We start from the raw sequence: 22,551 nt of genomic DNA, 5'->3' as shown, positions 1-22,551 counted from the left end.
AGGAGATGTGGAATGAGATCAGTGGTATCAGACAGGGTCAGCTATTGAAGGCTTGGTGCATCATTGGAGACTTTAATTGTATAAGAAGGTAGGAGGAAAGGAAGAGTTTGGTGTCGTGCTCTGATTACTCTAGAGAAATAAAGGGGTTTAATGATTTCATTGAAAGCTCTGAGTTGGTTGATATTCCGCTGGTGGGCAGGAAGTTTACTTGGTTCAAACCCAATGGTTTGGTGAAAAGCAGGATTGACAGGGTGCTGGTATCCAAGGAGTGGTTGGAGTTGTGGCCAAACAGCCAACAATTTGTCTTCAATAGATCAATCTCGGACCATTGCGCTGTTATTCTGAAGGAAGTTTCAGTGGATTGGGTCCGAAGCCGTTTAGGTTTTTGAATGTTTGGCTGAAGGATAGTAGGTTTAAGGAGTTTGTGAGTTCGAGCTGGTCTGCTTACAAGGTGACAGGAGGGGGAATTTTTGTGTTTAATGAGAAGCTGAAAAAGTTAAAAGCAGACCTCAAGGTGTGGAATAGGGAAGTATTCGGAGATGTGAATCAGGCTAGTAAGGAAATCCAAAAAAGGTTAGACGAGTTAGATTCTCGTGACGACGAAGACAGGTTGATGGAGTCAGAAAGGGAAGAAAGAAAGTCACTCTTTGCTCAACTATCTGAGTCCAAATCCAAACAGGAGGTGATCTTATTCCAGAAAGCAAGGCAGAATTGGATAAAGCAGGGGGATCACAATACAAAGTTCTTTCATTCCGCGGTTAAGTGGAGGAGGGCAAGGAACCAGTTACATGGTTTTTTTGACAATAATAAATGGTGTGATGATAAGGAGGAGGTAAAGGATAAGGTTAGTAAGTACTTCGAAGAAAGGTTTGCCCGGAACGATGTTTGTCAGGTCACTTTGGATAATGTCAGGTTCAATACCATATCGGAAGCTGATAACGCTATGTTAGTCAGCGTTTTCTCGGAAGAAGAGGTAAGAGATGCGATAGTTCAAAAAGTCCTGGTCCCGACGGGTTTAACTTTGGTTTTATAAAATCTTGTTGGGACATCTTGAAGAAGGATGTGATGAACGCAGTAAAGGATTTTGCTGATTTTGGATGTTGGCCAAGAGGATCAAACGCATCGTTTCTTTGTTTGATTCCAAAAGTTGAAAATCCTCAACAGCTGGGGGAGTTCAGACCTATCTCATTAGTAGGTTGCCTGTATAAGATCATCTCAAAGGCGCTCTCCTTGCGCCTGAAAAAGGTGATTGGAAAAATCATTGACATTAGACAGTCGGCTTTTATAGAAGGAAGAGGTTTGTTGGATAGTGTGCTTATTGCAAATGAGGTTCTTGAGGATTACAAGAGAAAGAGAAAACAATGTATCTTCTTTAAAGTCGACTACGAGAAGGCATACGATTCGGTGAAATGGGAATTTTTATATTATATGCTAAGGAGGTTGGGTTTCTGTGCTCGATGGATTCGTTGGATTAAGGGATGCTTGGAGTCAGCTTCGGTGTCAGTCCTTGTAAACGGAAGCCCAACTAGGGAGTTCTTTCCTAGAAAGGGTCTTCGTCAAGGTGACCCGCTTGCCCCTTTTCTCTTCCTTATTGTGGCGGAGGGGTTAGCTGGGGTGACAAGGGTAGCAGAGGAAAAGAAGTTGATTGACAGTTTGGAGGTTCGGAAGAATAAAGTAAAGGTAAATATGTTACAGTATGCGGATGACACTTTGTTCTTTTGTGAAGCAAATACCAAAAGTGTCTTCAACATCAGGGCGATCCTGCAGTGTTTCGAGCTATCTTCTGGGTTAAGGGTTAATTTTGCGAAGAGTAGGATTGGAGGGACGGGGATGGATCAGGTCACACTTCGGAGATTTGCAGCGATTCTTTGTTGCGATACGATGGTTCCTCCGTTCATTTACTTGGGTCTGCCAGTCGGAGGGAGTCACAAGCGCGGTGCATTTTGGAACGGGGTGATTGAGAAAGTGCAGGCTAGATTAAGCTGGTGGAAGGGAAGAAGTTTGTCGATGGCTGGGAGGATTTGTCTTATTAGGTCTGTGCTTTCTTCTATTCTGTTATTTTTTATGTCTTTGTTCAGATTGCCTGCTGGGGTGGCAAGGAAGTTGATCAAGTTGCAAAGGGATTTTCTTTGGGGCTGGGGTGCAGAAGGGAGGAAGATCGCTTGGGCTTCCTGGAACCTGGTTTGTAAACCTCGTGAGTTTGGGGGCTTGGAATAATAGATCTGAGATTTTTTAATTTGGCTCTGTTGGGAAAGTGGATATGGAGGTTGGGCTCGGTTAAGGTAGGTCTTTGGAAGGACATCATTTTTTCTAAGTACGGTGGGTGGAGAGATCTGGGAGAGGCAAGTAATGGTAAGAGTTGTTCTCTTTGGTGGAATGATTTGAAGGAAGTTTGGTATTCGAAGGGGTGGGGGAGATGTTTCGAAGATAGTTTTGAGTGAAAGGTTGGGAATGGGACGGACATTTGTTTCTGGAAGGATAGTTGGTTGATGGGTGAGGCGTTGAAGAATGTTTTTCCACGACTTTTCTCAGTTACCTCTAACAAAAATGCAAAACTATCGGAACTTGGGACTTGGTCTAATGGGAGATGGGTTTGGGGACTTGTTTGGAGAAGGCCTTTTTTCGAATGGGAGAAGCCGGCGGCGGATCGATTGAGTCAGCTCCTGCTTGGGGTTGAGGTTGTTCTTGAAGAGACTGATAGTTGGGTTTGGAAGGGTGGGGGTTCTCAATCATATACGGTTAGCTCAGCTTACAACCTTTTCAGGAAGGATAATGAGGCGGTTTCCTCGCAGGAGCTTAGAAAGTTGTGGAGGAGTAAGGCAATTCCTTCTGCAATGGTTTTGGCTTGGAGGGTGTTGGAAAACAAGCTTGCTACCAGGGTCAATCTTAGTAGAAGAGGGGTTCTTTTAGAAAGCTTGAGGTGTGTGTTGTGCGGGAAGGAGGAGGAGTCGAGTAGCCATTTGTTCTTTGGTTGTTCGTTTGCTTGGCGAGTTTGGTGTTTATGTTTTAAGTGGCTAGGAATCCTGTTTGTGACTCATATTGATCCAAGGAGCAATTTTGATCAATTTAGATTGAGCTTACCTTCGGAGACGGGCCTGGTTGTTTGGAACACGATCTGGGTAGGGGTGATTAGTGAGATTTGGAGTCACAGGAATCGTATAATTTTTAATAGTGGAGTGGCAGACGAGAAAGAGGTCTTTGCATTGGCACAGGTAAAGGCTTGGTCTTGGGTCTCAACAAATTCCCGGTTAGTTTCGTTCTCTTATTCTGATTGGTGTTTGGCTCCTTTGGAGTGTACGAGGTTAGTTTCTTGAGGTTTTTTGCTTGGTTTAGTAAGGGGTAGAAGTGTTGGGTTGGTTTTTAAAAGGAGATAGCTGGAATTGGTTTAGCGTTTTATGTATAAGGGTTGAACCACCCCTGAAGTGGTTCTATTTTATTTTATTTATTATTTATTGCCGATCAAAAAAAAAAAAGATGAGTGAAGGTTGCCACCACTTGAGAGCTCCCAAAGACTCACAAGATAAGACTAGCAAAAGGAGAACAAATCTCACAAATTCTCACTCGATTTGAGAAGAGTAAATTTACTTCAAATTCAATGTGTCTTTACAAGAGCCAAACACCTCTATGTATAGTGTAGAGGGTCGGTCATTCATTAAGGCAAAGGTAAATGAAAAGGCATTTGAAAATGTCGTCCAAACAAGTCACATACCCATGACAAAATGTGACTTTTCTACTACTTCTCATAAGTCCTATACTCCTATTCATACTTCCCTTTATGTTCTATTTTAAATCTATTCTAAACATATTACAAAAAAAGACATCATTTGATACTCATCTCCTAATGCTATTGCCTTGCACATAGTAATTCTCTAAGGCATGGTGGAAGATGTAATCATAGGTTAGGCTTGGGCCTCAGATTGAGCTTGGGTTTGTTGAGCTTGGACCTCAGGTGTCCTCTCTCCTTGGTCTACATCATGCTCCTCGGGTGAGAGAGAATTCGTCCACGAATTTTGAAGACCTGCAGAGAAAGGAGTTAGATCACTGATATTAAAAGAATGACTACCAAGGTATGTATCAGGCATATCTAACTCATAGGCATTATCATTAATCTTTTTGATGACTTGAAAAGGGCCATCACCATGTGGCATAAGCTTGGACTTCCTTTGAGTAGGGAATCTATCCTTCCTCAAGTGTAGCCAAACCCAATCCCTGGGTTCAAAGATTAATGCCTTACGCCTTTCAATTTGCAGCTTGATGTGATGGTGCAAGTCTTTAATAAAAGAAGCTTTTTCAAAACCATATTTGCACAACACCTCATCAAGTACAGGAATTGGAAGAAGGTCAAGAAGTTTGAGGGGATTGAACCTATAAACAACCTCAAAATAAGTATGGGTAGTGGTAGAATTTACTACTCTATTATAAGAAAATTCAATATGAGGTAGTAAATTTTCCCATACCCTTGGGTTCCCGAAAATAAGGCATCTTAACATTTGACCCAAAGTTCTATTAACCACCTCAGTTTGTCCATCAGTTTGGGGGTGACAAGCAGTAGAAAACAAGAGTTTAGTGCCAAGGTTTCCCCACAAAATCCTCAAAAAATGTCTTAAGAACTTTGAATCTTTGTGGGACACAATACTTCTAGGAAGCCCATGCAAACGAACTACTTCCTTAAAGAAGAGATTGACAATAAAACAATAAGATTGACAACATTCTACTTTGTGGCATGAAATAAAGTGAGCCATTTTAGAAAAGCGGTCCACTACCACAAAGATAGAATCCTTACCCTTCGATGTCTTGGGAAGACCTAAGATAAAATCCATAGAAATATTTACCCAAGGAATTGTTGGGATGGGAAGAGGGGTATATAAACCATGGGGTTGTACTTTAGATTTAGCCTTTCTAAATGCTATGCATTTATCACAGAAGTTATGTACGGATTTGCGCATGTGTGGCCAAAAGAAATGTTCATGCAATGTATCCAAAGTTTTAGCTACCCCAAAGTTTCCCATAAGTCCTCCCTCATGTGCTTCCCTAACAGAGATTGTCTTAAAGATCCTTGGGGAGCACAGTTTTTTTCCTTTAAAAAGGAAACCATTATGTATGAAAAAGTCTTTGTGTCCTCCTTTGGAACACTCTTGATAGATAAGAGAGAAATCAAGGTCATCTTTATAAAGTTCCTTTATGCGATCAAAATCTCAATATTGAACATCCAAAACATTTAACAAGGTATAACGTCTGGAAAGAGCAACGACAACCACATTTATTTTACCTTGCTTATGTTTGATCGCATAAGAAAATTGCTCAAGGAACTCCACCCACTTGGCATGTCTCTTATTAAGCTTGCTTTGGCTTTTCAAATATTTAAGGGATTAATGATCACTATGTATCACAAACTCCTTTGGAAAAATATTATGTGGCCAATTTTGCAAGGCAAACAAGAGCATAAAGTTCTTTATCATAGGTGGAGTAGTTGAGATGACTCATCTTGAGTTTGTCACTAAAATAAGCTATTGGGTGGCCCTCTTGAAGGAGAACAACCCCAATGCCTACATTAGAAGCATCACATTCTATATCTCAAATGTTTTAGTAAAGTTAGGAAGGGCTAAAAAGGGGCCCTTAGTCAATTTTTCCTTTAAAGTTTCAAAAGCTTGAATTTGGTCTTGTCCCCACTTGAATACCATATCCTTCTTTACTATAGCATTTAGAGGTGCGGTAATGCTACTAAAGTTTTATACAAATTGCCTATAAAAGCTAGCAAGTCCATGAAAACTTCGTACCTCATTAACATTGGTGGGTGTTGGCCAATGTTGAATTGCTGCAACTTTTTCTTTGTCTACATGCACCCCTTTTGAACTTACCACAAACTCTAAGAAGTCTATATGATCTAGTGCAAACATACACTTAGCATGATTAGCATACAAACTTTCCTTCCTAAGACTTGCCTAACATGTAACTCATGATCTTCTAAAGACAAGCTATAGATAAGTATGTCATCAAAATAAACTACTACAAACTTGCCAATGAAAGGTCTAAGAACGTGCATGAGTCACATGAAGGTATTAGGAGCATTAGTCAAGCCAAAAGGCATGACTAACCACTCATATAAACCAAATTTGATCTTAAAAGCGGTTTTCCATTCATCCCCTGGTTTAGATGAATTTGATTGTAACCACTCTTAAGATCAATTTTGGAAAATATTTTAGACTCATGTAATTCATCCAACAAGTCATCTAATCTTGGGATGGGATGCCTATACTTGATGGTTATGTTATTTATAGCGCGCCAATCCGTACACATCCTCCATGTCCCATCCTTTTTAGGGATAAGGATCACAGGCATAGCACATGGGCTCATGCTATCTTGTACCCACCCCCTAGCAATTAAACCCTCTACTTGTTGTTGAATTTCTTTTGCCTCGGTTGGATTGGTCCTATAGGCAGGCCTATTTGGTAAAGAAGCACCGGGTACAAAATCTATTTGGTGAAATGCCCCTTAGAGGAGGTAATCTCTTTGGAGGGTCTTCAAAAACATCATTAAATTCCTTTACCAAATTTGCCAAAAAATGAGGACTATCCAACACTAACTCATTCTCAAGGGTCCTAGGAATAGCTATAAACATATTCTTTTAGGCTAGCATTACCTTTTTGACCTCTTGGTGGGAAATGAGAAGGTTTCTCTTTGAACTCTTTTTTTCTTTTTCGATCTCTCTCTTTTCTTTCATCTTAATTTGGTCCTCATGGACTTCCTTTGATGAGAGAGACTTAAGTGCGACCTTATGCCCATGGAAGTTAAAAGAAATTTTGTTGGTAAGGCCATCATGAATTGTTTATCTATCAAATTGCCATGGCCTACCTAAACTAATGTGAGTAGCTTCCATAGGTACAACATCACACAAGACCTATCCTTATATTTTCAAATGGAAAAGGCTATGAGAACTTGTTTATTTACTATAATCTCCCCATCTTCACTTAGCCATTGAAGCTTATAGGGCTTGGCATGAGAGATAGTAGACAAGCCAAGTTTATCTACTACTCTTGTGCTAGACACATTTGCACAACTACCCTCATCCACTATTAAAGAACACAACTTATCATTGATGAGACATCTAGTATGGAAAATATTTTCTCTTTGACTTTCATCAAAGGGTTTCAAAACTTGGCCTAGCATTCGTCTCATCACCAATAAGTCACCTTCACAAGGAATCTCACTCTCATTTTCACTTGAGGATTTAGAGGCATTGGGAGACTTAGAGTGTTGGGAACTATGATCACTAACAACTACACCTTCATGCACCATCATGTTTCGTTTAGAAGGACAATTAGAAGCAATATGACCATAGCCTAAACATTTAAAGCATTTCCTATTTGAAGTTTTAGTTGGATGTTTAGGATTAGAAGGTGAAGGTTTAGAATCTCTAGCTTTGTAAGTGGACTCTTTAAAATTTGAAGAAGTTTTGTTTTTGTTTTTCCAAGAAGAGTGGTAAAAGCCATCATTGTGAGATTTTTTAAAAGAAGTTTTCTTTGAAAGTTGGGATTCTACCTAGATGGTAAGGTGAACCAATTTTTCTAAAGAAGAATATTCATACAATTCTACCACATCTTGGATATCTCTCTTTAAACCACTTACAAACCTAGCCATCTTTGACTCTTCACTTTCATGCATATCAATCTTAATCAGCATCGTTTCAAGCTCTTTAAAATAATCATCCACACTTAGCATGCCTTGATGAAACCTTTGAAGTTTCAACAAAAGGTATTTCCTATAGTGTGGAGGCACAAATATAGCGCGCATGAATTCTTTTAAATCCTCCCAAGAGACCACAATTGGTCTCTTGCTTAAACCAATGTCCATGAGAGTTTTGTGCCGCCATTGCATAGCATATTCCATAAATTCTAAGGATGCTAATCTAACTTTTTGGTCATTTTGGACCTCATATACATTAAAAATTTGTTCTGCTTTGGCCTCCCAATCTAAATATACATTAGGATCACCTTCTCCGCTAAAACTAGGTAATTTTACATAAGGTTGAAAAGGCTTTGCCACATTTTGGCGCCTATCTTCATATTGGTGCCTCCTCCATTCGGCTTCTTCTTCATATCCTTGATAGTTTTGAGAACTTCTTGAATCATATCTATGATGGTGCCTCCTTTGTCTTTGGGGTCTTTCATTTGTCATTTCCAATCTTTGGAGTTTTCCCTCCATTTGTCTCATTTCCTCCTCTTTTTCTGGAATGGTTCTTTTAACTTCCTTCAATTCTCCAATTAGAAAAGCTTTTTGAGGAGAATGAGGTTTAGATGATTCACCACTAGAAAGATGATGCATATTATCAAACAAACACAAAACACAATGAACAAACAGTTAGAGAAAACAAGTTAGATGGATAATATGCTCACGGCCAAATGAAGAAAAGGAAAGAAGCACTCAAAGAAAAAAAAAATTCCTTAACCATGGTCTCTCTTGTGGATTGGATAATTCTCAAGTGAAAGATGTCGAAGCAAACAACACTTGCCCAAAGTCAAATCACCACAAAACTTTAGGGAAGAAGGAAAGACAATCAAGAAAAATTTAAAACAAGAAAGGCTAAACCAAAGTTAGAAAAGAGATATGAAAAAAACTTGGAATAGAAGACAATCAAGAAAAGCACAAAAGAAGACTCAAAGAACCTTACTAAACTTTTAATTATGAAACCTTTAGAACTAGAAAATTGCTAAAGCAAAAAGAATACAAAATTCTACAAAGTAGAAAACAATTTGTCAATCAAGTTGAATCCAAAGGTGTGAAAAATGAATTTCTAAACCATTTGATAAGCAAGATGCCTTTAGAAACAATTGCTCACTATTTTTTAACCAATTGCTCACTGTTTTAACGTCAAATAGGTACTATTTTGGAAGTACTAAAACAATAGCTTGCTATTTTTTTTTATCCTAATTGCATCATGCAAATAGTCAAAAACATTCAATTTCACACAAAATTTTGGTGGATTCAAGATAATTGAACACTTGCAATCATATGTTTGGAACTTAACAACAACTTTTACTAAAACAAGTTTCTAATGGAATTGTAAAGGTCACAATTAAAAGTATGCAAGAAGAATCAAAGTAATAACACCTAGAACATTAAGAACATATGGCACAAAGGACAAAGCAAGATCAAAGAAAAGGCACAACAAGAAACATATTCAAAACGAAAAATGCAATGAATATAACAAGGCTAAAAAAAATCTGCAATGAATTACAGGTGCTGGAAAATTTAAAGCAAGAATGTAATGACAAGAAAGTAAAGGTACTTGAATGTAAATTGCTTGAATTAAAAGTGTCAAATCAACTAAAAAAGATGAACAAAACCATAGCTCATGATACCACATGATGTGAGTTGATTATGAAAGTCTATTAAAGTAGCGAACCCAAGAACACCAAACAAAGACAAACTAATCAATTAAAACAAAAATAAGAAGATTGAACCGATTAGAATTAGAAAAACAATACAATGAACCGATTGAAACACAATCTAAAGAAGATAAAACGATTGAAACGAACAACAAACACATTCAACCAAATAGAATCAAGAAACAACAACATTCTACCAATTGAAATCAAGAAACAACAACATTCTACTGATTAAAATCAAGAACAAATGAACAAGACATGTTTTTTTGATATGGAATGGAAATGGAAGAAGAAGATGAAAAATCAGAAAACTTATGTGGTTGAAGCAAGGGAAGAGGAACACGCCACTTGGAAGGTGAATAGACTCCAAGATGAGTGAAGGTTGTCGCCACTTGAGAACTCCCAAAGACTCACAAGATAAGACTAGGAAAAGGAGAACAAGTCTCACAAATTCTCACTCAATTTGAGAAGAGTAACTTTACTTCAAATTCAATGTGTCTTTACAAGGGCCAAACACCTCTATGTATAGTGTAGAGGGTCGGTCATTCATTAAGGCAAAGGTAAATGAAAAGGCATTTGAAAATGTCGTCCAAACAAGTCACATACCCATGACAAAATGTGACTTTTCTACTACTTCTCATAAGTCCTATACTCATATTCATACTTCCCTTTATGTTCTATTTTTTATCCTGCTTGTTGACCAGAACGCTGGAGCTTTGCCTCGTCAAACTTGGATCGACGTATGCGCCGCGTTTGCCTCCGTCCTTCGCCGCGATCCACCTCAAGAACCTACAAAAGAACAGAACGGTGCCGCTGCGGCCGATCGCACTCCAACGCCCAAGTCAGTGACCGAACCACCAATTACTAAGAGTAACACTCAAGAACTCTCAAGGAACCGTGAACCAGTTCTCTCTCAGTATGCTCAAGAACTCGCAAGCTTAAAGAAGACAATTTGAACGTGCGTACCTCAGAAGTTCGTTGGGAAACCCTTATATACCTGGACACTTTCTCTCTCCTGGCAGTTACACATCTGGACACGTGGCTCGCATCCAGCTGTACACGTGCCATCATCTGGAGCCTCCTTGACTTGGGCGCTGCTTCTGACTCTCTTTTGGCTAAGTTACTTATGCATGATACTACTCAGTGCATAGTTGTCTTGAAGCGCGATCTCTACTGGGTTTGGCGAGTTAGGGTGCCTTCGTACACACCTTCCCTGTGGTCTCGCCGGCCGCCTTCATAATCTGCACCACCTGTTCCACCGTTTATGCCCGAGGAAGCTGCCCCCCGACCTCATCCTCTGGCCAGCTGGGAAGCATCCATCTACCTTCTTCTTCGACGATGTCCTTGCTTTGGCGATCTCTAATCACTTGGTCGCCTGGATTCATATCTGGCGACTTCATCTTCAACTTGGTGACTGTCGGTATCGGTGTGATGGAGATCGGAGCACGCCAACTTAATAACTGGCGAGTACGCGAACCTCCCGACCTCCTTCCCTTCTGCCAACCAGGTGTACCATCCAACACGCCTATATCACAGCTCGACGCCACGTCAATACTTCCGACTACCAGGGCGGTACACAAGCCCCCCAGTCTTAAGCGAAGACTTGTCCAGCGAAAAGACTAAAGGAGTCACGTCAATACCGATCTACGTGGCGCTGGCGCAGAATTCCAAGCGGTTGTACTTTCTGGTTTTCTGACACTCCACCAACCACTCCTCCAATCGCTCGACACGTGGCTTCATCAACGGTTACCTTTAATTGTCGTTTGCGCTTCTCAAACCCATTCGAAAAACCCTTAAACCCATTTCACTTCACTGTTCCATCACTTCTTCGTTCTCTCAGACGCTTCAACTTTCTTCTGCAAAAGCTCACAACGTTCTTCAACCTCCTGAATCACCAACTTCCTTCATCACTCTTCCGATCATAAAAAGGTACTCCCTTCACTTCTTCTGCTGGTTTTTCTTGCATTTTCACCGATTCGCATCATCCATTAAATGTCTGGTGCATACGCTGTGGGCTGTTTTTTTCTATTTCTCCTTTCTCGTAACTTAGGGCTTCGTCTTCGTTACAACGAACCTTCGTTCGTTCGTTTTTCACCCTTCTTTCACGATCAAGTCAGCCTCTTCGAACCCTGATCACCTTTTCTTTTCTTCTTCCTTTGCAGCTTCCGCGATGACTCGCTCAAAGATCACCCCAAATCCTCCTCCCTCGTCACGAAACCCTTCAACTTAAGCTCACAACCCACCGCGAGCACGTGGTGCTTCTTCCTCTCAGGCTGAGAGGCCTGCACCCTCCCACTCTAACCTGGCTCAGGCTACTCCACCTGTCGCCGGAGGAGCCTCCGTTCCTTCCCCAGATTTCAAAAAATTATACCCATGGGCCACCCCGACCTTGCTGAAGGAAACCTCCTAAGTAAACTCTGCTGGGGCGGTTCTTCGATTGATGAAAGGGGATGAGCCTCACCAGTCGTTCCACAAGGAGCACGACGACAAGATGATGGTGCTACCTTGCCCCCCTGACCTGCCAGTGTGCGCCGACGACAAGGGGAACAACGGCGGGTTGTTCTGCTTCGTCTACACCACTCTGTTCAAGAAGGTGAAACTTAGGTTTCCCTTCACTCGTTTTGAAAGGGAGCTTCTCACCGAGCTCGACATCGCCGCCGCCCAGCTCCATCCCAACAGCTGGGCGTTCGTGCGGGCGTTCCAGATCATGTGCGACCATCTGGGGTTGCCAGCGTCAGTGGACGTCTTTCTCTTCCTCTTCGAAGCCAAACACCTAGGAGATCGCCTGTGGGTGAGTCTTAATGGGATTGCTGGGAGGTCAATCCTTTCTATCTTCCAACAATCTTACAAAGACTGGAAGGGCAAGTTTGTCCAGGTGCGCCCAAACGACAAGAACGCCTCACTGCTCGACGGCTTCCCCTTGTATTGGTAAACAAGGGGACTAAAGAGTCCAAAGGCAGCTTTAGGAGGCCAAGGAGTCCGGACAGCATGGGTGCTTTGGACAAGGATCTGTGCTTCTTCTGGAAAAGCGTGGCAGACGCCAACATTACCTTCCTCACCACCACGCTCATCTCTTTCGAGTTCTTCGAAGATCAACTCGAAGTTCGCATAGGTTAGAACTCACCTCAACGTCTAAGTCATTACCTTGACATTACCTCTGCTAACTGCTTCTGGGCTTCTTGTGTGTTGTGCACAAGACTTTGGTTTTATTTTCTGCACCACTCATCTGCTTTTGTTGCATATGTGACTTATGTGTTTCCCTTCCTCTCTAAACTAACCCATGTATCTTTGCATTATGCAGATCGTATGTTGGGCCAGGGAAAATTAGCTGAACTGAGGGCGCTCGCCCGAGCCCACGGGTTGGCATCGGGTTCCCAAACCGTGCCAAACTCGGTGGTGGAGATCGCCGCCGCATAGGGCAGATCGCCACCCAAAGGCTCAACTCCTCCCGAGGCTCAGCCCGCCAATCAGCGCAAAAAGCTTATCCTCAGGAAACCAAAGAGGAAAGCCCCCTAAGTAGTCCATGAGGAAGAGGAAGAAGACGATGAGGCAACTGAGGATGGCCTCATCACCAAGAGGAAGAGGGTGGCGCCTTCTTCACCATCTGTTCCTCTGGCATCCGCACCTCCTGTGGTTGAGGCCCCCGAGCCTAACTTCATGGAGAACCCCCCGAGCGCCTCCACGCCTTATGTATCAGCTGGAGGGGGTCCTCCTTCAAACGCCTCAACCGCAAACGCTGCACCAGTCGGGGATGAAGGTGCTCACCACTCCCCAATCCTTATTACTGAATCCCCAACGTCGCCACCACGCCAAGAAGCACCCAAAGAACAACCAACTCAAGAAGGTGGCGGCGAGAACCAACAACAAGCCCACCCGGTGCCTCCACAAGCAAACCTCTCTCTTGAGGTCAAGAGGGTGTGGGAGCCCTTCTCAGCAAAACTGAAGATGATGGCGAAGGATTTCCCCTCCATCATATCTAAAGCTGTGGAGAGTTCCACCAAGAAGCTCCAGGATGACCTCTTCGCACTCCGAACTGAGAACAACACCATAAGGATTGAGGCGGAGAGGTTATCCTGCAATCTAACACTCGCCGAGATCGAACACTCCCGAGTTGAAGATGCTATGAGCACCGAGCTCCGGGTGGCACGTAAGGAGGCCATCGATCTACGCCATAAGGTGCAGCTCTTGGCTCAAGAGAAGATTGAGCTGGAGAGCAAGCCGGTACCTTACCGCGTCAAAGTGGCTGACCTGGAGGCGTTGATCAAAGCTGACGCCGCCAAGGTAAAGAACCTCGAGAAAAGGTCAGCCGATCGGGAGGTCTTCTTGGGGAAGGTGGAGAAAGAAAGAGATGACATCGTGGCCAAGCTCGCTGAAGCCAACGAAGAAAACGGGAAGATCGCCGCAGAACTGGCCCAAGTGCAGGCAGAATCCAAGAAGGTTGCTGAAGACCTTCTTCAAGCTCAGGAAACCATTGAAGAGCTTAAGAAACAAGTTGAAGAGCTGAAGCAGCAGAACGAGGGGCTAAAGAAACAGATCGAAGAACTTGAGCTGAGCTCTGCCCAGATTCTTGCTGTTGGATTCGAGGCCGCCCAGGAACAGTTCGCCTGCCTGTACCCCGATTTGGATCTTACCATTGTGTCTCTCAACAATGAGGTGGTGGATGGGAAGGTTGTTCCTTCTGAAGATTGATTGGCTTCCCTCCACCCATTATTCCTTTGTCTCTCTCTTATACTTGTAATAAACTTTCTTTTTTCTTGTACATGTACTCTGAACTGGTGTTTACTTTGTGATAAAGTCTTTGTACTTCTTCTTATAACTTTTCTGTCTGCTTTATCTCTTCTTGCATAACTCACTTCAACGAAATTAACTTAGTAACTTCGTAAGCGCAAATGTATACTTAACCGCTTCGAACCGCCGACTTTCGAACAACAATACTCTAACAACTTGTAATTTCAAGGTAATGAACCTTAGCGTAAAATCGCTCTTCAAATAACGAACTTCAACTCAACTAATGGCTCAAGACACAGCTCACCCGATCTGCCTCATCAAAACGGGTCTTGACTTTCTCGCCATTGTTTGCATTTTTTTCTAGTCGCCAAAGACTCTTGGCGATATCAGTTTCCTCCTGGCTTCACAACTTGGCCATTGTTCCTTTATCTGGGGGTAGACGCGCCTTTCGGATCCTTCTCTACCTTTCTGAGCTTCAGAACAAAAGACCGGGTGGCTAGGCGTTCTCTTCGAACCTGCCTTAGCCACCCAACAAACTTCTTCCACCCTTTACACCATACCTGAACTCGTTCGAGACGAGAAGGATTTTATCTTGCCTGAACTCGCTCATCGACGAGAAGGTCTTTAACTCGCCTGAACTCGCTCATCGGCGAGAAGGTCTTTAACTCGTGCCTCTACATTGCCCCAGGGGTTACATCTTCTCTCCTCCAGAAACACTGAGGACCTTTTACTGGTGCCTCTGCATTGCCCCAGGGGTTACATCTCCTCTCCCCCAGAAACACTGAGGACTTTTCACTGGTGCCTCTACATTGCCCCAGGGGTTACATCTCCTCTCCCCCAGAAACACTGAGGACTTTTTGCTAGTGCCTCTACATTGCCCCAGGGGTCACATCTCCTCTCCCCCAGAAACACTGAGGACTTTTTGCTAGTGCCTCTACATTGCCCCAGGGGTTACATCTCCTCTCCCCCAGAAACACTGAGGACTTTTTGCTCTTCCTCGCCTGCACTCGCTCGACGGCGAGGAGGTCTTTATCTCGCCTCAGGACGCGCGAGGGCGTTGAGGTCTTTTAACTGGTGCCTCCGATCGCCGAAAGACGATGAGGACTTTAACTTTAACTGATGCCGCCAATCGCCGAAAGACGATGGGGACTTAGAAACTTTCTAGAAAGCATGCAATATATCTTTAACTTGCCTTAAATCACATATAAGTGGCAAGGTCTTTCTTCAAAACTTTCGGAAAACAACAAGCATGCAATCTAAAACAACTTTAAGCTTCGAAAACTCTTCTTTATTGGGTGGCCTCATTAAAAACCCTCCTTAGGGAAAAAAGAGTGCCCCCTTCAAACTGTTTTAACAGAAACATTGTAATATAACTTCGTGTTTGTCTGTACTTACAAAGTTCTTAACTGTAATATAACTTGAGGTGCGTGGCGTTCCAAGTGCGAGGAATTGCCCCTCCTTCCAATGTTTCTAAGCGGTAGGCGCCGTTCCCGAGCGCCTCGGTTATTCTGAACGGTCCCGTCCACTTAGGCGACAGCTTATTCTCCATCTCGTACTGGTGGGCTTTCCTCATCACCAGGTCGCCCTCTCTGAACTGTCTTGGCATCACCTTCGAGTTATATCTTCGTTCAATCCTTCTCTTCACCGCCTCAGCTTTCAATCTCGCCTCTTCCCTGACCTCATCCAGTAGGTCCAGGTTCAACCTTCTCTCCTCATTCGAGTCTTCCTCCACGAAGTTCTGGAATCTCGGCGAGCTCTCCTGGATCTCTACTGGAATCATTGCGTCGCACCCATAGACCAAGCTGAACGGGGTCTCATGGGTTCCAGACTGCTCGGTGGTGTGGTACAACCAAACTATACGGGGTACCTCCTCAGCCCAACTTCCCTTGGCTTTCTCTAGCCTTCTCTTCAAACCTCTTAGCAACACCCGATTGGCTGACTCTACTTGGCCATTCGTCTGAGGGTTCTCGACGAATGCAAACACTTGTTGAATTCCCACCCCTTCGCACAACTTCTTCAACAGGTGACTTGCAAACTGAGTCCCATTGTCCGACACCAGGCGCTTGGGCACACCAAACCGGCACACAATGTTCTTCCACACGAAACCCTCAATCTTGTGTGCGGTGATCTGGGCCACTGGTTCTGCTTCGATCCACTTGGTGAAATATTCAATCGCCACCACCAAGTACTTCATCTGCCTGATCGCCAGGGGAAACGGTCCCAGGATGTCGATTCCCCATGTATGAAACGGCCAAGGGCTGTAAATCGACTTCAACTCCTCGGGAGGTGCCTTGTGCCAATCGGCGTGCTGTTGGCATTGTTTGCAGCACTGCGCATACCTCTTGCAATCTTCTCTCATTGTTGGCCAGTAGTAACCTGCACGGAGAGTCCTTGCGGCCAGAGCTCGACCCCCGACGTGGCTTCCGCATATCCCTTCATGGAGCTCTGCCATAATTCTTGTACATTTTTCCCCGTGCACACATTCCAGGAGTGGGTGAGTGAATCCAAACCTGTACAACTCGCCATCAATCATTGTGAACTTGTTAGAATTCTTCTTTATCTTCCTGGCCTCTGTCGGATCCAGCGGGAGAAGGCCATCCGCCAAGCATCGTTTGTACTGCGTCACCCAGGTGTCTGGCTCATGCGTAGCGCAGACCTGCGTCATGTTCACCCTCTCCCCCCGACATGCTCTTATTCTTGGCGACCTCAAAGTCTCTTGAGTCAGGGACCTATGACTTCTCGCCGCTTTCTCCGTCGACTTGCTTATCTGAAGAACCAGGTGATCTGCCACGAATGCTCTCGGCGTCTTCAGAGTTTATTGGATCACCGTCCTCTGCCTACCCCCCTTGCCTGAACTGGCGAGCTTAGCTAGCAAGTCAGCTCGGGCATTCTGCTCTCTGGGCACATGCACCACTTCAAAGGAGGCAAAGGAACTCTTCAGTTCCTGTACATACTCCAGGTAAGCCGCCATTTGTGGATCTTTAGCCTGGATCTCGCCTGTTACTTGTCCCGTGACCAACAGCGAGTCACTCTTAGCCATCAGCACCCTGGCTCCCATCTCCTTAGCCAGCAAGATACCGGCGATCAGCGCCTCATACTCTGCTTGATTGTTGCTAGCTTTGAAGGCAAACCTCAAGGATTGTTCGATCAGCACGCCGTTGGGTCCCTCCAAGATGACTCCAGCACCGCTACCCTGCTGGTTCGACGACCCGTCCACCGAAAGCACCCAACGAAAATCATCCCCCTCAACTCGTGCTGCTTCAGACGAGAGCTCGACCACGAAATCTGCGAAGATCTTCCCCTTGATCGGGCCTCGGGGCTCATACTTAATATCAAACTCCGACAGCTCCACTGCCCACTTCACCATCCTCCCAGCAACGTCAGGCTTCTTCAAGACCTTCTGGATGGGCAAGTTGGTCATCACCAATATCGTGAAGCTATGGAAATAGTGGCGTAACCTCCTCGCCGAAAAGACTACTGCCAGTGCAGCCTTCTCCAGGGCCTGATACCTCGTTTCGGGGCCCTGCAGCACCTTACTAACAAAGTAAATGGGCTTTTGAGCCTGATCTTGGTCCTGGGCGAGCACCGCACTCACCGCCCTCTCAGTTACAGCAAAATACAACCTGAGAGGGGTTCCCACCAGCGGTTTGCACAAAACCGGCGGGCTCGCCAAATACTCCTTCAGCTTGACGAAGGCTTCTTCACACTCCTTCGTCCAGGAAAACTTGTTATTCCGCCTTAAGCACTGAAAATACGGATGGCCCTTCTCTCCACTAGCGGACACGAAACGAGACAGGGCGGCCATCCGACCTGTAAGCTGCTGCACTTCCTTCACAGTGGTCGGGCTCCTCATCGCCAAGATGGCGGCACACTTATCAGGGTTGGCTTTTATCCCTCTTTCAGTTAGGAGAAATCCCAGGAACTTCCCAGCCTCCACGCCAAAAATGCACTTCTCGGGACTCAGCTTCAATTTAAACTTGGCGATCGTAGTGAACAACTCCTCCAAATCCGCAACGTGCTTGCTCTTCTCCGGCGAGGTCACGACCATGTCATCTACGTATGCTTGCACATTCCTTCCCAGCATTGGTGCAAGTACTCGATCCATCAACCTCTGGTACGTGGCCCCCGCATTCTTCAGCCCAAACGGCATCACCTTGTAGCAGTGGCACGATCTCTTGGTCATGAAGACAGTCTTCTCTTCATCCATGGGATGCATCTTGATCTGGTTATACCCCGAGAAGGCGTCCAGGAAGCTCAACAACTTACACCCTGCAGCACTGTCCACCAGGGCGTCTATGCTTGGCAAAGGATACAAATCCTTTGGGCATGCTTTATTCAAATCGGTGAAATCGACGCACATGCGCCATTTCCCATTACTCTTCTTCACCAGCACGACATTGGCTAGCCAATCGGGGTACTGTACCTCCCTGATATGGCCTGCAGCGAGGAGTTTCTGTGTTTCGTCTCTGATCGCCTGCCTCCTCTCCTCATTGAACTTCCTTCTCCTCTGTCGTACTGGTCTCACCAAGTTGTCCATCGCCAAGTGATGGCACAAGAAGTCGGGATCGATCCCGGGCATGTCCGAAGCGGACCATGCGAACGCATCCAGATGCCGCTCTATCACCTTGGCGATCTGGTCCTGGAGCTCAACCTCCAGAGATCTTCCCAGCTTGAAGATCTTTCCTCCGATCTCTCTCTCGAGCCACTGCTCGACAGGTTTTGGCCTGGTTTCTCTGGCGATCACCGCCCTGGCGATTCCCAGCTCCCTCGCTTCCTAAGGGCGATTTCGCGCCTCTTCTTCCTCCAGACCAACGTTCCCCTCCCCTAGCTCAGCATCCACCATTACCACATCTCTTCTGGCGGTCTCTTCTATTACCGTCGATCTGGGCTTCACACCAGGAGGCGGGGTGGTTGTCACATAACTCACCGACCTCTTGTTCTTCAGGCTATTCTCATAGCACTTCTTCGCTTCCTTCTGGTCGGATTTGATGGTGATCACCACCCCTTCCATGGACGGCAGCTTCACCTTCATGTGCCGGGTCGACGGTATAGCGCCTATTCTGTTGAGCGTGGGTCTTCCCAGCAGAATGTTGTATGCTGAAAGGGCGTTCACGACAAGGTACTTGATTTTCTCTGTTCTCGAACCAGCCTCATCTGTAAACGTGGTCCTCAACTCAATGTACCCCCTGACCTCCACCTGGTCGCCAGCAAAACCATACAAACAACCTCCATAAGGCCTCAGCTGGTCAAGGGGTAGCTCCAACTGCGTGAAAGTCGGCCAGAACATCACGTCTGCCGAGCTTCCCTGGTCCACAAGAACCCTGTGAACCTTCCTTCCTGCTCTGATCAGCGAGATGACTATGGGGTCGTTGTCGTGAGGCACAACGTCCCGAAGATCTTGCTTGGTGAATGTAATGTCCACATCCGGCGAGTGGTCTTCAAACATATCTACCGTCATCACAGACCTCGCGTACTTCTTCCTCTGTGATGCGGTGCATCCACCACCTGAGAAACCTCCTGCAATGGTGTGGATTTCCTCGTGGGTAGGCATCTCGTGCTGCTGAGCCTTTCCACCTGTTGGTTGGGAGCTCGAGGCGCCCCCCCGTCCTTCTGTCCAACAAGTAGTCGTTTAGGAACCCGCTCTTGACCAGATCGTCGAGCTGGTATCCTAAAGCCAAACACAAGTCCACGGTGTGACCAAAGCCCTGGTGAAACTCACACCAGGCGTCAGGCTTTGGTCCCAACACCTTGTCGCCCACCTTCTCGGGCGCTTTCAACCTAGCTGATATATTGGGAATGGCGATCAGGTCCGCCAATCCCATGACAAACTTGTGCTTAGGTGGGCGATTGTACTCCGGGCGTGCTGGTTGCGGGCGTCCTTGGCCCCTGCCCTTGTTCTTCCTTGGGTCATAAGGATGGCGAGTCCTCTGATCCCTCCTGGCCGCCGCTGTCTCCAGCACCCTCTGTGGCTGGATCCTGGTCTGGGCACGTGGCCTGACGGGAGCTACGCTTCCCCTCTTCTCGGCGACTTCACTCTCATCGGCGATGTGGGCCACCGCAAGTCGCCTGACCTCAGCAAACGTGGCAGGGTGAGCCCTGATCAATGCTTCGCAGAATGGTCCCGGCAGCACGCCCTTTTTAAATGCGTAGACCAGCATCTCTTCATCTTTGGCTGGCGATCGGACCATCTGCGCCCCAAAACGATTCAGGTAGTCCCTGAGGGACTCTCCCTGATACTGCCTTATATCGAACAAATCATAAGAGACCTTGGGCGGTGCCTTGTTCACGATGTACTGCTCGACGAAGATCTTTGAAAACTGTTGGAAGTTGGTTATGTGACCTGTAGGCAGGCTCACAAACCATTCCAGCGCCGTTCCTTGGAGCGTGCTCACGAACATCTTGCAGTACACGGTGTCTGATCCTCCTGACAGCATCATCTGCGTATGGAACGTGGTGAGATGTGCTTCGGGATCCTCCACGCCGGTAAAAACAGCTTTCACAGGCACCACGCTCGTAGGGATAGGCGAGTTGGTAATCGCTTGAACGAAAGGCATAGGAAAAACACGAGGCGGCGTTGACGGCGCGACCTCTTCAGTGACTGGACGCCCTCGCTGCTCCTGAAGAGCTTGACGCAGTTCTTCCGTCACTCTGCTAAGCTCATCATTCCTGCCCCAAGAGGCGATCAGGTCCTCATGCATTCTCGCCTGCTCTATACGCGAGGCTTCCACATTCGCCTGCAACGAACGCATAATTTCCACCATCTGCGCCATGGTCATGGTGCCTTCAGCAGCAACAGGTGCAACGGACTTGAACGATTGCTTCTCATTTTTCTCATGAAAACTTGACAAATCACAGAGAGTAATGAACAACACCTCCTTCAGCGACGATCGATTCAGCGATCAATCAGTCAGGACTTCGCGAAACCTCGAAAGAAACCTCAAGAACACAGAAAACCTCCACAGAAACCTGCAACTGCCCCAAAAACCAGCACTCCTTCCACGAAAAACCAAAACGAGCCAAAGAACTCAGATCTCACCGAACAAATCTCGCGTAAGCAGCGGAAAACTTCACCTCACCGAACAAAAACCCAAACGAACGGTGGAAAACGCGAAATTACCGAACAAAACCTAGATGAACAGCGAACGATGGTTGCACCAGCACACAACCACACAGAAAACTGCAAAAACCTCCAAGAACTCACGTTGTGGATGGGAACAGGTTTTACACGGCCCCACGGTGGGCGCCTGATGATCCTGCCTGTTGACCAGAACGCTGGAGCTTTGCCTCGTCAAACTTGGATCGACGTATGCGCCGCGTTTGCCTCCGTCCTTCGCCGCGATCCACCTCAAGAACCTACAAAAGAACAGAACGGCGCCGCTGCGGCCGATCGCACTCCTACGCCCAAGTCAGTGACCGAACCACCAATTACTAAGAGTAACACTCAAGAACTCTCAAGGAACCGTGAACCAGTTCTCTCTCAGTATGATCAAGAACTCGCAAGCGTAAAGAAGACAATCTGAACGTGCGTACCTCAGAAGTTCGTTGGGAAACCCTTATATACCTGGACACTTTCTCTCTCCTGGCAGTTACACATCTGGACACGTGGCTCGCATCCAGCTGTACACGTGCCATCATCTGGAGCCTCCTTGACTTGGGCGCTGCTTCTGACTCTCTTTTGGCTAAGTTACTTATGCATGATACTACTCAGTGCATAGTTGTCTTGGAGCGCGATCTCTACTGGGTTTGGCGAGTTAGGGTGCCTTCGTACACACCTTCCCTGTGGTCTCGCCGGCCGCCTTCATAATATGCACCACCTGTTCCACCGTTTATGCCCGAGTAAGCTGCCCCCCGACCTCATCCTCTGGCCAGCTGGGAAGCATCCATCTACCTTCTTCTTCGACGATGTCCTTGCTTTGGCGATCTCTAATCACTTGGTCGCCTGGATTCATATCTGGCGACTTCATCTTCAACTTGGTGACCGCCGGTATCGGTGTGATGGAGATCGGAGCACACCAACTTAATAACTGGCGAGTACGCGAACCTCCCGACCTCCTTCCCTTCTGCCAACCAGGTGTACCATCCAACACGCCTATATCACAGCTCGACGCCACGTCATTACTTCCGACTACTAGGGCGGTACACTTCCTTCATCACTCTTCCGATCATAAAAAGGTACTCCCTTTACTTCTTCTGCTGGTTTTTCCTGCATTTTCACCGATTCGCATCATCCATTAACTGTCTAGTGCATACGCTGCGGGCTGTTTTTTTCTATTTCTCCTTTCTCGTAACTTAGGGCTTCGTCTTCGTTACAACGAACCTTCGTTCGTTCGTTTTTCACCCTTCTTTCACGATCAAGTCAGCCTCTTCGAACCCTGATCACCTTTTCTTTTCTTCTTCCTTTGCAGCTTCCGCGATGACTCGCTCAAAGATCACCCCA

General features: G+C 45.8%; 1 protein-coding gene across 1 annotated transcript; it reads left to right on the top strand.

The window, feature by feature from the left end:
* Nucleotides 1–13,334: 13,334 nt before the first annotated feature.
* On the top strand, nt 13,335–14,075 carry LOC137808776 (uncharacterized). Its single transcript, XM_068610052.1, has one exon. It carries the CDS (start codon nt 13,335–13,337, stop codon nt 14,073–14,075), a length of 741 nt encoding a protein of 246 aa, XP_068466153.1.
* Nucleotides 14,076–22,551: the final 8,476 nt, after the last annotated feature.

This window comes from Phaseolus vulgaris, chromosome 11, assembly GCF_000499845.2.
Source record: "Phaseolus vulgaris cultivar G19833 chromosome 11, P. vulgaris v2.0, whole genome shotgun sequence".
In the NCBI taxonomy this organism is placed as follows: Eukaryota; Viridiplantae; Streptophyta; class Magnoliopsida; order Fabales; family Fabaceae; genus Phaseolus; species Phaseolus vulgaris.
Note: the sequence above shows the minus strand (reverse complement) of the source record. Positions and strands in the feature narration are given on the sequence as shown.

Coding starts and splice junctions, on each gene's coding strand:
- LOC137808776 (XM_068610052.1), top strand. CDS start 13,335: ATGGCGAAGGATTTCCCCTCCATCATATCTAAAGCTGTGGAGAGTTCC.